At 46.3% G+C, this 15,267-nt stretch overlaps 1 protein-coding gene across 2 annotated transcripts in view; it reads left to right on the top strand.

Annotated features, from left to right (window-relative positions):
• pdcd11 (programmed cell death 11) overlaps positions 1 to 15,267 on the top strand; it is a 75,283-nt gene that overhangs the window by 4,058 nt on the left and 55,958 nt on the right. For both annotated transcript variants that reach the window (XM_041210106.1, XM_041210105.1), the window contains exons 4-15: positions 612 to 773; positions 2,466 to 2,589; positions 4,062 to 4,243; positions 5,899 to 6,006; positions 6,885 to 7,091; positions 8,282 to 8,406; positions 9,015 to 9,075; positions 10,049 to 10,195; positions 11,288 to 11,539; positions 11,953 to 12,093; positions 12,622 to 12,816; positions 13,479 to 13,553. In XM_041210106.1, the coding sequence (XP_041066040.1) occupies positions 612 to 773; positions 2,466 to 2,589; positions 4,062 to 4,243; positions 5,899 to 6,006; positions 6,885 to 7,091; positions 8,282 to 8,406; positions 9,015 to 9,075; positions 10,049 to 10,195; positions 11,288 to 11,539; positions 11,953 to 12,093; positions 12,622 to 12,816; positions 13,479 to 13,553 (1,779 nt within the window). The remainder of the gene's footprint in view (positions 1 to 611; positions 774 to 2,465; positions 2,590 to 4,061; positions 4,244 to 5,898; positions 6,007 to 6,884; positions 7,092 to 8,281; positions 8,407 to 9,014; positions 9,076 to 10,048; positions 10,196 to 11,287; positions 11,540 to 11,952; positions 12,094 to 12,621; positions 12,817 to 13,478; positions 13,554 to 15,267) is intronic.

The following is a 15,267-nucleotide window of genomic DNA, read 5'->3' as shown; positions in this document are numbered from 1 at the left end:
GAGTGGTGATCTGCTAGAGATCTTTAAAATGATGAAATAATTCAACTGGGTAGACGTGGAGAAGATGCTTCCTCCCTGAAGGAGAAAGTTACACTGATACGGGGGAGAGTGTCTGGTGTCGGTGCTGCAGATTCTGCAGAGAAACTTGCAGCAGTGCCTGGGATTCTCGAGGCTTTTTGAAGTAATCTTGTTAAACTTCAAGAATGCATTTTTCTTGAGCGAGGGAAAATTAATGAGGGATGTGTAGAGCACAAGTGATGGTTGTAACCATGCTAGTAACTAGTGATAGTAACTGTGAGGTACAGTGTGAATCACCAGACACAGCCAAATGACAGAATCCGATTTAAGCTGCAGCCTTGAAATTGAAGCCTATTGTAAACTGCAGTGCCATTGCTGGATATAGGCAGCTATCCAGGGTAAGCAGGAACAGAGGGGTAGTGTATTCCTCAACTGTCTGAGAGAGCTGGTCTTGGGCAGGCCTGGGGTGGAAGGGGAGTTTCTGCTTGAGTTTTGTAAATGTTGCTGAGGTTTTGGCTTGTGTGTTTGTGCTGCTTTCTGCTGTCCAATTTCTGCTCATTGGCCTGCTGTGTTTTATCCCAAACCCACCCCAGGATCTAACGGTTCTTTCGGACCTGTACAGCCCTGGTATGGTTGTACGGTGTGTTGTCTCTGAGCTAGGAAAGACAAAAAACAACCACCACAGCTTGAATCTCTCCATTAACCCGAAGGACGTAAACAAGACACTGTCTCCTGGGGCACTGCGAGCTGGCATGGTGAGTGGAGAATCTTCAGATTTAGCTGACTAGCTAAACGCATCCTGTAGCTTAACATTTCCAAAACTATTATACCTGAACTGAATGTCTCGTCCTTCACATGTGCCATGGATTGACATCACTTTAGATGAAGCTAGATCTGAATTATTGAGCTGGTTTGTTTTATAGCCAGTATGCAAATGTGACAATTGCAATCAAAACTTACCCACATCACTTCAAACCCCTCTGTGTTTTCAAGAACCAGATCTAGCCTACGTTACTGACCTGATCTGCCACTTCCTGGACAGTGCTCCAGTGCTGACTGGCTCTGAACTTGTAGTTTAAGTTTTCCCTCGCTCAGCTTGTTTTTTCAGACCACTGGAAATGGATGAGCTGCCCCTCCGACCACTTGTATCTCCAATAGACCATCAACAAAACTAGCTCCCCACGCCCTCACTGTGGGCTAAAGCAAGTGGGGTATTCCAATGTTGATGGATTTTTCATGAAATGAATACAGCATTGAAAGAGGCCATTCAGCCCATCGTGTCTGTTCTGACCTTTACGAGAGCAACTCAACTAATATTCCCTGTAGCTTTGCAAATTTTCTTTCTTCAGATAACGATCCAATCCCTTTTTGAAAGCCACAATTGAACCTGCCTCCACCACACTCTCAGGCTGTGCATTCAGATTCTAACCACTTGCTGTGTGTGTTTAAAAACAAAAGGTATTTTTCTTATGTCATTTTTGTTCTTTAAATTTGGGACCTTGGGTTCTTGGTCTTTCTGCCAATGGTAAGAGTTTCTCTCCATTTACTCTGTCCAGATCTCTCATGATTTCGAACACTTTTATCAAATCTCCTCATCTGTAAGGAGAACAGCCCCAACTTCTCCAATCTGTCCACGTAACTGAAGTACTTCATCCCTGGAACCATTCTTGTGAATATTTTCTGCACCCTCTCTAATGCCTTCACATCTTTCCTAAAATGCGGTACCCAAAACTGGACACAGTGCTCCAGTTGAGGCCGAACCAGTGTTTTATATATGTTTGGTTTAACCTCCTTGCTTTGTACTCCATGTCCCTATTTATAAAGTTTAGGATACTGTATGCTTTATTAACTGCTCTCTCAACCTGTTCTGCCACCTTCAATGATTTCTGCACAGGCACCATTAGGTCCTTCTGTCCTGCACCCTCTTTATATTGTCTTTCCTTGTTGTTCCGACCAAATGGAGTCTCGAGGTGGAGGTGATATTTGGAGTATTTTCTCTCCAGTGCTGCAGTAATGTATTTCTGCAAGTTAAAATAAGGATGTGTGTTAATTGCGAATCATTTATCAGTGTTGATTTTAAACTCCATACTTGCCGCTGAAGTTCTTTTTTTTAAAAAACAATCCACTGAATTCACCTTTTCCTCACATCTGTGACTATAAACGTGGCTTTCCCAAGAATTGTTTCAAAACGTCAGTGCGGAGGCCTTTAGGTAACCTTTCATTCATTTCATCATCCTTTCCCCGTGAAGACTCGGGTGTTGTGGATAAGGGTTACCTGTGCATCACTCCAGTGGCACTCGGTACCACGGATGAAGGACAAAGAGAGACAGATGTGTATAATCTGTCTTGGTTTGTTTTAATTGTTTGTTCCAATTGCTATTCCCCTGAATCTTGTCGCTGGTATTGTGTACTGATTGCTATTCTCCTCTCCCTCCCTGTATCTGCAGCTGCTTTCTGGCTGTGTGTCCAATATTGAGGATCATGGGTATCTGGTTGACATTGGAGTCCAAGCCACCAAAGCTTTCCTGTCTCATGAGAAAGCCCAGCAATACATAAAGAGGAAAAATCGAGGTAAGTCCCACACGATAATACTGTGGGGTAATTCCCACTATTATACTCATTCCTCTCTCTCAGCAGGCCAGTCAGACATATAGTAGAACCCAACCTAGATGGCAAACTATTCCTGCATTTCTGAACCATGGCACCAGCTCACTACAGGCCTAGCATCCAGGTGTGGAAAGCTGATGGCTGCGCCTAGTCGGGTGTTCTCAGTAATGTTCTCTGTCACCTTTCTTATTCCTGTGCACCTGCACTGCTGACCAGAAACCTTCCAACTCATTGGGAAGCCTAAGGAAAGCTGAGTATTTAGTTTGTAACTGAAAAATAGTCTTCATGTAGAATAGTGCTCACTCTCTGTGCTCACTCTCTCTGTGCTCACTCTCTCTGTGCTCACTCTCTCTGTGCTCACTTTCTCTCTGTGCTCACTTTCTCTCTGTGCTCACTCTCTCTCTGTGCTCACTCTCTCTCTGTGCTCACTCTCTCTCTGTGCTCACTCTCTCTCTGTGCTCACTCTCTCTCTGTGCTCACTCTCTCTCTGTGCTCACTCTCTCTCTGTGCTCACTCTCTCTCTGTGCGCACTCTCTCTCTGTGCCTACTCTCTCTCTGTGCCTACTCTCTCTCTGTGCCTACTCTCTCTCTGTGCCTACTCTCTCTCTGTGCCTACTCTCTCTCTGTGCCTACTCTCTCTCTGCCTACTCTCTCTCTGTGCTCACTCTCTCTCTGTGCTCACTCTCTCTCTGTGCTCATTCTCTCTCTGTGCTCACTCTCTCTCTGTGCTCACTCTCTCTCTGTGCTCACTCTCTCTCTGTGCTCACTCTCTCTCTGTGCTCACTCTCTCTCTGTGCTCACTCTCTCTCTGTGCTCACTCTCTCTCTGTGCTCACTCTCTCTCTGTGCTCACTCTCTCTCTGTGCTCACTCTCTCTCTGTGCTCACTCTCTCTCTGTGCTCACTCTCTCTCTGTGCTCACTCTCTCTCTGTGCTCACTCTCTCTCTGTGCTCACTCTCTCTCTGTGCTCACTCTCTCTCTGTGCTCACTCTCTCTCTGTGCTCACTCTCTCTCTGTGCTCACTCTCTCTCTGTGCTCACTCTCTGTGCTCACTCTCTCTCTCTGTGCTCACTCTCTCTCTCTGTGCTCACTCTCTCTCTCTGTGCTCACTCTCTCTCTCTGTGCTCACTCTCTCTCTCTGTGCTCACTCTCTCTCTCTGTGCTCACTCTCTCTCTCTGTGCTCACTCTCTCTCTCTGTGCTCACTCTCTCTCTCTGTGCTCACTCTCTCTCTGCTCTCTCTCTGCTCCCTCGCCCTGTGCTCGCTCCCTCTCTTATCTCCTCTCTCTCATTTTTTTGTGTCCTCTGTCTTTGTGTGATGGTATTGCAGCAGGTGAGGTCCAGTTGATGTTTTGACCTCTCTTTCCTGACTGTCTTACTATGATACTTTCTGCATTTACCTTGTAACCGGAGCCCCGGTGTGTTTGCTCCCATCTAGGACTTCCTCTCCGTGTCGGTCAGTACCTAAGCTTCCTCCTGGAGGCGGTGAAGAATGATGGACGATTTGTCCAGCTCTCGATGCATCCAGCAGACGTGATTGCAGCAACAGCAACTGAAGATCAGAAATGGAGCCTCTACAACTTGCTCCCTGGCCTCGTGATGAGGGCTGAGGTTCAGAAGGTGCTGATTTTGGGAACTTGTGTTGTCTCCCATTCTCCAATGACTGAACAGGCTGGGGATCTTTTCTCTAGAAAAGGCTGAGGGCTGACCTAATGGAGATCTTTAAAATTATGTAGAGGTGTGATGAGATTGTTGTAGAGAATATATTTCCACTTGTGGATGGAACTAAAACTCAGGACCATTAATATCAGATAGTCACTAATAAATCCAATCAGGAATTCAGGAGGAACTTCATTACCCAGAGAGTAGTTAGAATGTGGAATTTGCTAATATGCAGAGTGGTTGAGGTGAATAGTATAGGTGGGAACACCACCATCTGTAGGTTCCCCTCCAAGTCACTTACTATCCTGACTTGAAAATGTATCGTTGTTCCTTCATTGTCACTGGGTCAAAATCTTGGCACTCCCTTCCTAACAGCACTGTGGGTATACCTACTCCACATGGACTGCAGCAGTTCGAGAAGGCAGCTCACCACCACCATCTCAAGGGCAACTAGGGATGGGCAATAAATGCTGGCCTAGCCAGCGAAGCCCACATCCCGAGAATGAGTATATAAAAAAAAGATATTTTGGTGGGATAGGAAGGGATTCATGTGGAGCACTAGCACCAGCATAAACTGAGTGACTTGTTTCTGTGTTGTAACCTTTATATATCCACAGGGTGTTCCTGCAACATCATAAAACTGAGGTTAACACAACCTACGTAGGAAAGATAAGATGAGCTAATATCTGGCCGGTGATTTTTGATAAGAGAGCAGAGATTGAGTGAAGGGTTGTAGCCATGTAGTTTTTTCTCTCGCACCTTGTGTCTGACCTCTGCTTCCAGCATTTTTTGCCTTTAGTTTCATATGTGCGCTGTTAAAGAATTTTCTTTTTGCCTGTGTGACATCTCTGAGCTTTCTAGTTCTAGAGTTCGATAAAGGAACTATTAAAGATACATGGTGATAATTATTAATCTATAGATGTTAGATTACTGTTGGTGCACTCACTGCATCTTTGGAAATCCCATTTTAATAAGGATAATGAAGCCTTGGAAAGAGTGCCGACTGTTTCAGCAGGACAGTACCAGGGATCTTAATCATGATTAAAGACTTAAGCTTGCATTGGATTTATTGCAGCAGTGCATGTTAAAGATGATCTAAATTAAGGGAGGGTTTGAGGTAAAAAGGGGAAAGATTGTTTTTACTCATCGGTGAGTTAGTGATGAGGGGCAGTATCTCCCTATTGGTTTAAAAGGGAGGAGAGAAGGCTACAAGGCAGTGGGATCCACAAGTCAAACCTGATGGGCCAGAAAGTCACCTTCTTCGCTGAAGTTTGATTCAGTGAAATGGCTGCCCTACTTTCACAACAGCTGTGGCCACAAGCATCCCGCACACTTCCTCAAAACACTTCACAGCTCAAATGTTTGGGTGAAGGGAGGCTACCTGTAAATGATCACTGTTAGCTGTGTAAAGTGAACCTAAAGTGTGCCTCTCTTTCTTTGCGCGTGTGTGTCACTGTCTATTTCCCCCTCTCTCTCTACTCTGATTGTCTTGCTTTCTGGCTGTCGCTCTGTGTGTGTCTGCTGGCCACCCATTCATGGCTGCAATGATTTGATTTGATCTCCTGTTGTGAAGACTGACCTGTGGCTAGACACTTGTGCTGATTTGATTACAGGTGACTTTACATGGCCTGGTTCTGCAGTTCCTGTCCGGCTTGCCTGGTTCTGTCAACTTCATGCACCTGGACCCACAGAAAGTTGGGACCTACCACAGGGGTCAAAAGGTTAGTTGGATAAAACAACTTGTATAGCACCTCAAATGTAGCAAGACACCCAGAGTGCCTGACAAATGGGCGTAAGGAGCTGTCAATGAGCCGTATCAAGCCCCCAAGAAATGTTTAACATGTTTTACATCTGGGCGAAAGAGCGAGACTGATTCTAATAAAGAAACAGCTGGTCTATTGATTCTGCCCTGTTCAACTTGGTACCACCACCTCCAGTACTGCCCACCACCAACAACTACATAATCTCCTGGGAAATGTGGAAAGCCAGATTAAAGAATAGAATAAGGCTAATTCTGGGCAAATTGCTCTCTCGCTCCCAAGGGCAATCCAAGACACTGCAGGGAATAAAGGTGATCATGCAGCACTTTCTGTTGATTTTAATGTTGTAGAGAGACAAATGAAGGGTCCTGTCAGGAATTACTGCCTGGTCACAGGTTCTTCAATACAGAATTTATTAAAGATATGATATGATAGTCATAGAAAACAACATGCATGCACTGTCATACACTGATGCAAAGCTTGCAGGAGACCTGGTGTTACAGTTGTTGAGCAGGACGATTGTACCTAGCAACCTTCACTTTCACACCCGCATCAGCTGAACAGTCCAGAGATTGGACCATGCTACTAAGTTGCCTTTGGATGTATAGAATTATAAGCAGGGACTGGTCTCAGTGGGACAGGCCACCTGCCTATGATCCCAGGGGCCTCGTTCTGTTACAGACATGGACAGGTCACAGAGGGAGACGCCCACAGACTCCAAACATGAAAAACTATTGTGTATTTGATTCTATTTAAGATTTGCTGATTTTTCTTTGTTTCTTGCCTATGTTGCTGCTTTTCTGTCTACAGTGAATCACAGGATTATGTTTCCCTTGCAGCTGAAAGCCTGTGTTCTGTATGTGCAGCCGGACACAAAGTCTGTGCACCTGACACTGCGGCCCCTCTTCCTGCAGCCTGGAGCTGCGTTGCAGCAACCAAATACACACAGGATTGGTGAAGTTCTGGAGGAGTGCACAGTGCTGCACTACCGCAAAGGAGTTGGTGTTATCTTTCAGCTGGAGGATGGGACCTTTGCCTTTTCACGTGTGAGTGATTCACCTCTGCTCACCTGTAACGTGCAGCCGTTTCTGTGTGTGCAGTGTCAACACTAATGGCATCCACGTGTGCACCTCATTTAAAAAAGATTTGCATTTGCTGTCAGCCTGAGGGTTCTTGACAGGCTGGATGTAGAGAAGATGTTTCCTCTTGTGGGGGGGATCTAGGACTAGGGGTCACTTTTTAAAAATAAGGGGTTGCTCATTTAAAATGGAGTTGAGGCAAAATTTTTCTTTGAGCGTTGAGAGTCTTTGGAGCGCTCTTTCTCAAAAGGCGGTAGAAGTGGAGACTTTGAATATTTTTAAGACAGAGCTAGATAGATTCTTGATTAACAAGGGAGTGAAAGATTATCCAGGGTAGGTGGGAATGTGGAGTTGAGGTTACAATCAGACCTTATTGAACGGGGGAAGCAGGCTCGAGGGGCCGAATGGCCTAGTCCTGCTCTTAATTCATATGCTCATATGCCCCGCTGCTGACCTGGCAACAGTGCAGCACTGCCTCTCCCCGCTCACCCCTGCTGCACCTCCTGCTGCTACATTGGAATGTCAGTCTCAAGTTTCACCCTCTAATCTCTAAAGTGGGATTTAAACCCACAAGCGGAGAGTACAAACACTGAGCCTAGGCTGGCACCTCTTCCTCCCAGTGGTTTCTTGGCGTCAGCTGTGTGCTGAGAACTCCGACTGTAAAGTCAGAGGAACAGCTGAGATATGCTGCCCTCCTCCACACTTCCCAGAGCTCAGTTTCACAGTGCAGACTAGGGAATGATTGCTGCCTTTGTGGTTGAGGTCTGATACAGTGTTTGGAGACAGGAACAAAGTGACACAGATATTCGGGTAGACTGCTTGCTTTTCTCTATCTGCAAATGCTGCCTGACCTGCTGAGTATTTCCAGCATTTTCTGTTTTTATTATAAGTAAATGACTCTTTGTGTACCTAAGCTCTTTAAGCTCCTCTAGGTGGTGCCAGTTAAGCATGACCGCAGCGCAAATAAAGTTAGTTACGTTGCTTACAGTCTGGTTTAGTTCATGCAATGGTGATTTTGTTGATCATTGTAGTTACTTTATCTCATTAACCTGCCCATCATCAGTTACAGACATGTTTCTCACACACACACAAGCATACAAAGACTGCACTGCATTCACACATTTACTGATTGGTAATTTCTGCTCTTGTCATTCCAGAAACTTCATCTGTCTGACACAAAGCTGACCTTTGACCCCACTGCGTTTCATGAAGGTACAAAGCACAGGTGCAGAGTCATTGATCACAGCCCCATGGAACAGATGGCTGTGGTGTCACTGAAAAAGTGAGTGAGTTCAGGTTGTTTGTGTCTGATTAGTCCTTAATACTGAAATGATGCATTCAAATGTGTAACAGGTGGGATAGAACATCAGCCAGCAATACCTAAAGCAAAAGACCTACTGAAAAACGGTGCGTTAGAGATGGAGCAGGTACAGCACGGGGTTAAATCCAGAGTAAAGCTACCTCTACGCTGTCCCCGTCAAACACTCCCAGGACAGGTACAGCACGGGGTTAGATACAGAGTAAAGCTACCTCTACACTGTCCCCGTCAAACACTCCCAGGGCAGGTACAGCACGGGGTTAGATACAGAGTAAAGCTCCCTCTACACTGTCCCCATCAAACACTCCCAGGACAGGTAGAGCACAGGGTAGATTCAGAGTACCTGTACTATTCTACCCTCAGCATGCTGCTGTTGTATAGCATTTTCCCCTAATCCTGAATTAAAATGGAACGATTTTTTACTTTGGGATGATGTCCAAAAGAGGTTGGATGGGACTGGCACAAACTGAATTCACGTCGAACCCATGCAGCTAGCAGAGATTGAAAGGATAATGTTTGCCTCTGTGGAACGCACACAAGCCGCTCCTTCATTCTGAGTTTCTCATTTTCAGGAGCATTCTTGAGGCCCCGTTTTTGAGCTATCAGGACATCAAGCCGGGACAGCTGATTGAGGTGGGTCTAACATAAGCAATCTGAATATTGTGAAATCCAGATTCCCCAAGGAGGCTGCAGACAGACTGGGAGCACAAACGATGTGTCCCAAAATATTCTCTCTTCCTTTGGCATAATTTCCAACTCTTGTTGAACGAGTGAGGCTTCCAGTCCACACCTTCCATCTCCTTGGTCTTTTCCAAATGATTCGATATTTGTTCCCGTTCTACTGGATCCCCCCTCCAGCCCTGCTTGTAATTTTGGTTTTGCCAAGCAACCCTTGTTGCAGCGACGGCATGTCGAGAAGTACAACAACAACTTTCTTTGTCTTTTGCAGTTCCTGGTGCATTTGGCTTCTCACTTCTTCACTTTCAGTCCCTCTGGCTGCCCGGCCTGGCCACTCAATTCCTTGTCCATCTCTTTCACTACCCCCTCTGGTTAAGTGTCTCCACCCTGGTTCCTGACCCAGACAATACCTGGAAACCTGGTCAGTGTGACTGCATCTCGAGGCTGCCTCTACTACTCCGCCCGACCCCCAGTCTCATCTCAGTAAATCAGAGCTTCAGCAGCCTGGTTTCCTGGTCTGTGCAGAGTTAGTCAGCCTCTGACCAGGCAGGACTTGGGGCTTGTGCCCATGAGATCAGGCAGGAAATATAAATTTAACCAGGGTTCTCTTTCCTCATCAATACCCAGTGACCTTTAGTTGGCATCCAGCCACCTCTGACCCATGTTATTTAGTTACCTCCATGATCCTTACCTGCTTGCTCTTCATATTCAGTGGACCCACTGGCCCCTAATGAGAATTTGAGTGATTTCTGTTGCTCTTCAATGAAGCTCCACAGCTGTGGACATTTAATGGACACTTGCCAGCACTCATTGCCTTAGAGTGCACATGGGGACTGGTCACTGTCAGGGGGGTCAGCTGGAATCTAACTGGAGCTCTTCGCAACAAATTTGCTAATACACTTTCTTTTATTATTTTGCTACTTTTCAGGGTAAAGTCAGCTCCCTGGATAAATATGGGATGCACGTGAAGCTTACAGACCACATTCGGGGGCTGGTGCCTCAGACACACCTGGCAGACATTCCACTAAAGCATCCAGAAAAACTGTACAGCGTGGGAGACCAAGTGAAGTGCAGGGTGGGTGTGCAATAGGACAGGTTATGTGTAGAGTGTAGTGTGTAAAGTGTTGGCCTAGTCCCTTGTGAGAGTGAAGGGGGAAACATTAGATCCAGCAACCAGTGCTCGGATACCCCTCCTTCCTCCCTCTGTCTGCCCTAGGTTCTTTTTTAAAAAGGCTTGCATTTCTTCAAGCACTTTACATGATTTCGGGATTTCTTAGAATGCTTTACAGCTATTGAAGTATTTGAGTTGCAATATAGGAAATGTGGCAGTCAGCTTGTGCACAGCAAGATCCCACAACAATGATCAAATAACCTGTTTGTTAGTGACGTTAATTGAGGGATAAGTATTGACCTGAGAAGGTGGACTGAGTCTCGATTTTAAGGTCTCACCTGAGAAACGAGACCCCTTGACGATGCCGCACTTCCCCAGCACTGCACTGGGAAATGTCACCCTTGATTCTGTGCTCAAGTCCCTGATGTGAGTCTTGAACCCTACTACCTTCTGACTCCAAGTAAGCGTGCTACCCACTGACCCACACCTGACACGTTTTACTGCCCTGCCAACCACCCACCTACCCAATGGGTGAACAGGAGTTGGTGGAGCCAGGGATGTGGTACTGAGTGCATTTGGGAGCAGTTTAATATTCTCTGTCGCATGTCTGGCTTGATGTTTCCACGTGGACACACTCATTTCCACCCACTCTGCCTGCGCGTGGGCCCAAACAGGCATAGCTGGTTGTGGTTCTGCGACTGGGCTGGCCATTAGAGATTGAAAGTGCAGGTCCCACCGTGCCAGCTAGTGAACTGGAATTGAGAAAATCTGGTGCATTAAGTTGAGCTGAAATTTCTGGAGTTGGAAAGCTGGATGAAAGTTGTCGGCTGATCATGAAGCCCAGCTCGTTCATTCACATCTCTGAGGGAAAAGCTCTACTCCCCTACCCAGTCCAACCTAGATGTGACTCCAGTCCCACACTGAGGTTGGCTCCTAATGCCTTTGGAATCAGCAATAAATATTATCTTTCAAGTATCACCCACTGCCCAAAGAAAAATAGTTTTGAATAAGTGAGCTGTATGGTCCTCTTTGAGTTAAACATTGTTACTTTCTCAGGTGTTGACAGTAAACAGGGAAACCAAGAAACTTATCTTGACTCGAAAGAAGACGCTGGTTGGTTCAAAGCTTCCCATTATTACCCAATACAAGGAGGCCATTGCCAGGCGGCAGGCCCACGGTTACATCGTCTCCGTAAAGCCTTTTGGCTGCATTGTTCGTTTCTACAATGAAGTGCGAGGTCTGGTCCCAGAACATGAGCTGAGCGCCCAGCCAGTCCCCTTCCCTGAGAAGGTCTTCTATGTTGGCCAGGTGAGAAACCAGTCTGTGGGGAGACGGGGTGGGTTCGGACTGGGGGCCTGTCTGCGGGGAGAAGGGGTGGGTTCGGACTGGGGACCTGTCTTCTGCGGGGAGACGGGGTGCGTTCGGACTGGGGACCTGTCTGCGGGGAGACGGGGTGGGTTCGGACTGGGGACCTGTCTTCTGCGGGGAGACGGGGTGGGTTCGGACTGGGGACCTGTCTTCTGCGGGGAGACGGGGTGGGTTCGGACTGGGGACCTGTCTTCTGCGGGGAGACGGGGTGGGTTCGGACTGGGGACCTGTCTGCGGGGAGACGGGGTGAGTTCGGAGTGGAGCTGGGAATACCCCTGTACCCCGATGTGTGCCCTGCCGTTTTATTTTGCCTCATGCTTGTCTGGTAACTTTTGGACTTCAACCCTTCCCAGGTTGTCAAGGTTACTGTCCTAAAGTGTGACCCAAGCCAGGAGAAGCTGCTTTTGTCCCTGAAAACCACTGGGGAAGTGGGAACTGAAGCTGATGGTACAACCAAGGAATGTAAAGTGTCTACAATGTACCCAATTGGAAAGGTATTGACACATATTTGTAGCACCTTTTTATGATGAGGTCGATAATGAGGAAGAAAACTGTAGACTACAGGAAGATATCAATGCACAGGTCAGGTGGGCAAAAATGCTCATTCTGAACAATTGTTAGATTTTGACAATCAAAACTGAGATACCGCCTCGGCCTTGAGTTTGGGAATACCAGGTACAAAATGAATGTTCAAGGTGGAGTTAGTGATACAAAGGGATGTTATATCTGGATAAATTACACTGTACCTGGTGTAATTGCATTCAGGTCTGGGCACTGGTCCTCAGGCAGGATATATTAGCCTTGTGGGGTATGAGGAAGTGGGCTGTGTGCACAGATTCACCAAGGATTAATTTGAAAGCAGCTTGTATTTCTTTGTGTTGAGACGTTTGAGAGGTGATCTGATTGAGGTGTGAATGATGATTAAAGGATTCGATAGGGTCGATGGAGAGAAACTATGTCCTGTGGCAGGGGGAAACTCCTGCTTGTTTTGATGTGCTTTCACTTTGTACAATGTGTTTCAGATTGTGGATGTAGAAGTGTTGGCGAAGGTGGAGAATGGGCTGGAGGTCTCCGTTCTCCCGGAACGCGTACCTGCCTTTCTCCCAACAACGCACCTCTCGGACCACGTGTCGAATTGCCGGCTTCTTGCTGAGAGGCTGCAGAAGGGTGATGTCCTCTCCAGGGTCATGTGTTTGAGTCAAACCCGTGGTCAGATTGTATCCTTTATTTCCCCTAAACTTTAACCAAAACCAGTGTTGGTTTTTCAAATATATTTAAAACGGAAAGAGTTTCATAATGTGTCACGGAGATCGACAGACTGGCTCACCATCCCACAAGTAATATATGATGCTGTGGGGATTGTGGAACATTGGTACTAATATTTAAAGATCTTTCTGGGAATGTTGTAGTCCCCCCCACCACCCCCATAGCGGCAGGATGGGTGGCCTCAGGCTTCTGCATTTTCCATCTTAAACCAAAGGCCAAGATAGTTTTGCGATGCCTTTACTTTTAACCTTCCCTTTGGTAGTTTGAGATTTTTAAATGAACAATTAATCTAGTTCTCACTGACACTAAATACATGGCTCAGTTGGAATCATTTGCTGGGCTATAGGGAAAGGGAGGGCGAGTGGGCCAAGGTGAGCTGCTCTTGCAGAGAGCCAGCAAGGACGCATCTGGGCTGAAAGGCCTCCTGTGCTGTAACTATTCTTTGATCTTATGAATTCTCAAGCTGGTTTGGGGGGAGCTGCTACATTACAGCATTGGTACTCAACTGAAGATTGCATCAGAACCAATATCGGGTGTGCTTTGTCCTGAGCTTTTACTCAGTAGCTACGCTAGTTTGTTCAGAGCGTTCCTTGCCCTTAACCCTCTTGCTCAGATTCTTTGTAGAAAAGCTGCGGTGATGGCTTTCGCTGAACAGGGGCCACTGCCAAAGGACGTATTCGAGCTCCAGGTGAGCTGTAACTCACTTCTCTAAAAGAACCCTCTGTGACGTGCTTCCCTTTCTCATATTCTAGAGTTGGATTTTGCCTAGCTTGGTGGCGATGCATCTATAGAACAAATAGCCAAGTTCAAATCTCCACTGGTTCTAGGCTGACTTGTAGTGTGCTCCCTGACACAATCCTATATAACTACATAAGAATTAGGAGCAGGAATAGGCCATTCGCAAAGATCATGACCAATCCTTGAGCTCATCTCCACTTTTCTTCATATTCCTTGATTCCCTTAGTGTCCAAAAACCTATCGATCAGCTTTCAATATTTTCAACAACGCACCCTTTGGGGTAGCAAATTCCAAAGGTTCCCCTGAGTTGAAGAATTTCTCCTCATCTCAGTCACAAATGGCTGACTCCTTAGCCCTAGACTGATCTCCAGTTCTGGACTCTGCAGTTAGGGGAAACATCTCAGCATCTACCCTGTCAAGCCTCTAAGAATTTTTTAGATAAGTAAAAATGCAAAGCTGTGTTTTGGAAATTCTGAAATAAAAGCAGAAAATGCTGGAAATACTCAGCAGGTCAGGCAGCCTCTGTGCAGAGAGAGAGAAACAAACAGAGTTAATGTTTCAGGCCTGTGACCTTTCATCAGAACTGGGAAAAGTTCAAAATATAATGGGTTTGAGTGAGTGAAAGAGGGGAGGGTGGGAAGAAAATACAAAAAGGAAGGTCAGCGATGGGGGAGAAGGAAGGAGAGGTTATAAATGACAAAAGGTTTCATGGTACAAAATCACAGAATGGTAAAAGGACAAGAAAAAAAGCAATAGATGTGTGAATGGCAATTTCCTGAATAGCTCTGAAGAAGTCATATGGACTCGAAGCGTTGACCCTGTTTCTCTCTCCACAGATGCTGCTAGACATGCTGAGCTTTTCCAGCATTTTCTGTTTTTGTTTCAGATTTCCAGCGTCCACAGCATTTTGCTTTTATCCTGAATAGCTGCTGTTTGAAAGCAAAAGAAGAATGAATGGAGAAACAAAACTAGCAAAGAAAAATAAACAAAATGGAGGCGGAGTTTACAGTCTAAAATTGTTGAACTCAATGTTGAGGTCAAAAGGCAGTAACGTTCCTAATCAGAAGGTGAGGTGTTGTTCCTCGAGCTTGTCTTGAGCTTCGTTGGAACGCAGCGAGAGCCTGAGATGTCAGAGTGGGAGCGAGGAGGGCAATTAAAATGACAGGAAGCTCAGTGTCATGCTCACTGACTGAATGGGTGACCATTTTGCATAATTACTCCAATCTGCATTTGACCGTTGATCTTTCCTGGGGACTTGGATGGTGAAAAGGAGGTAAAAGGACAAGTGTTGCATGCTTGCATGGAGAGACACCATTGAAAAGGCGGGGGTGTTGTGGGAGACAGATGTGGACCATGCTGTCATGAAGGAATGCTGAAAGGGGAAGGCAGGAGAAGATGTGTTTGGTGGTGGAATCTCACTGAAGGCGGTAGAGATGTCAGAGGATGATCCGTTGAATACAAAGGCTGGTGAGGAGAACACTATTGTGATTCTGGGAGGGCGGGGAAGCAGTGAGATCAGAAGTACAGGAAATGGAGTGGATACGGTCAAAGGCTGTGTCAACCATATTGGGGGTGGGCCTCAAATGAGAAAAAGAAATACATATCAGAAGCTGGTCCGGAACCATCATCCAAACCAATGTGACTGAGATGAAGAAACTGGAAGA

The sequence above is a fragment of the Carcharodon carcharias genome, chromosome 17 (assembly GCF_017639515.1).
Source record: "Carcharodon carcharias isolate sCarCar2 chromosome 17, sCarCar2.pri, whole genome shotgun sequence".
In the NCBI taxonomy this organism is placed as follows: domain Eukaryota; kingdom Metazoa; phylum Chordata; class Chondrichthyes; order Lamniformes; family Lamnidae; genus Carcharodon; species Carcharodon carcharias.
The sequence above is the reverse complement of the archived record's forward strand: the minus strand, read 5'-3'. Positions and strand labels throughout refer to the sequence as shown.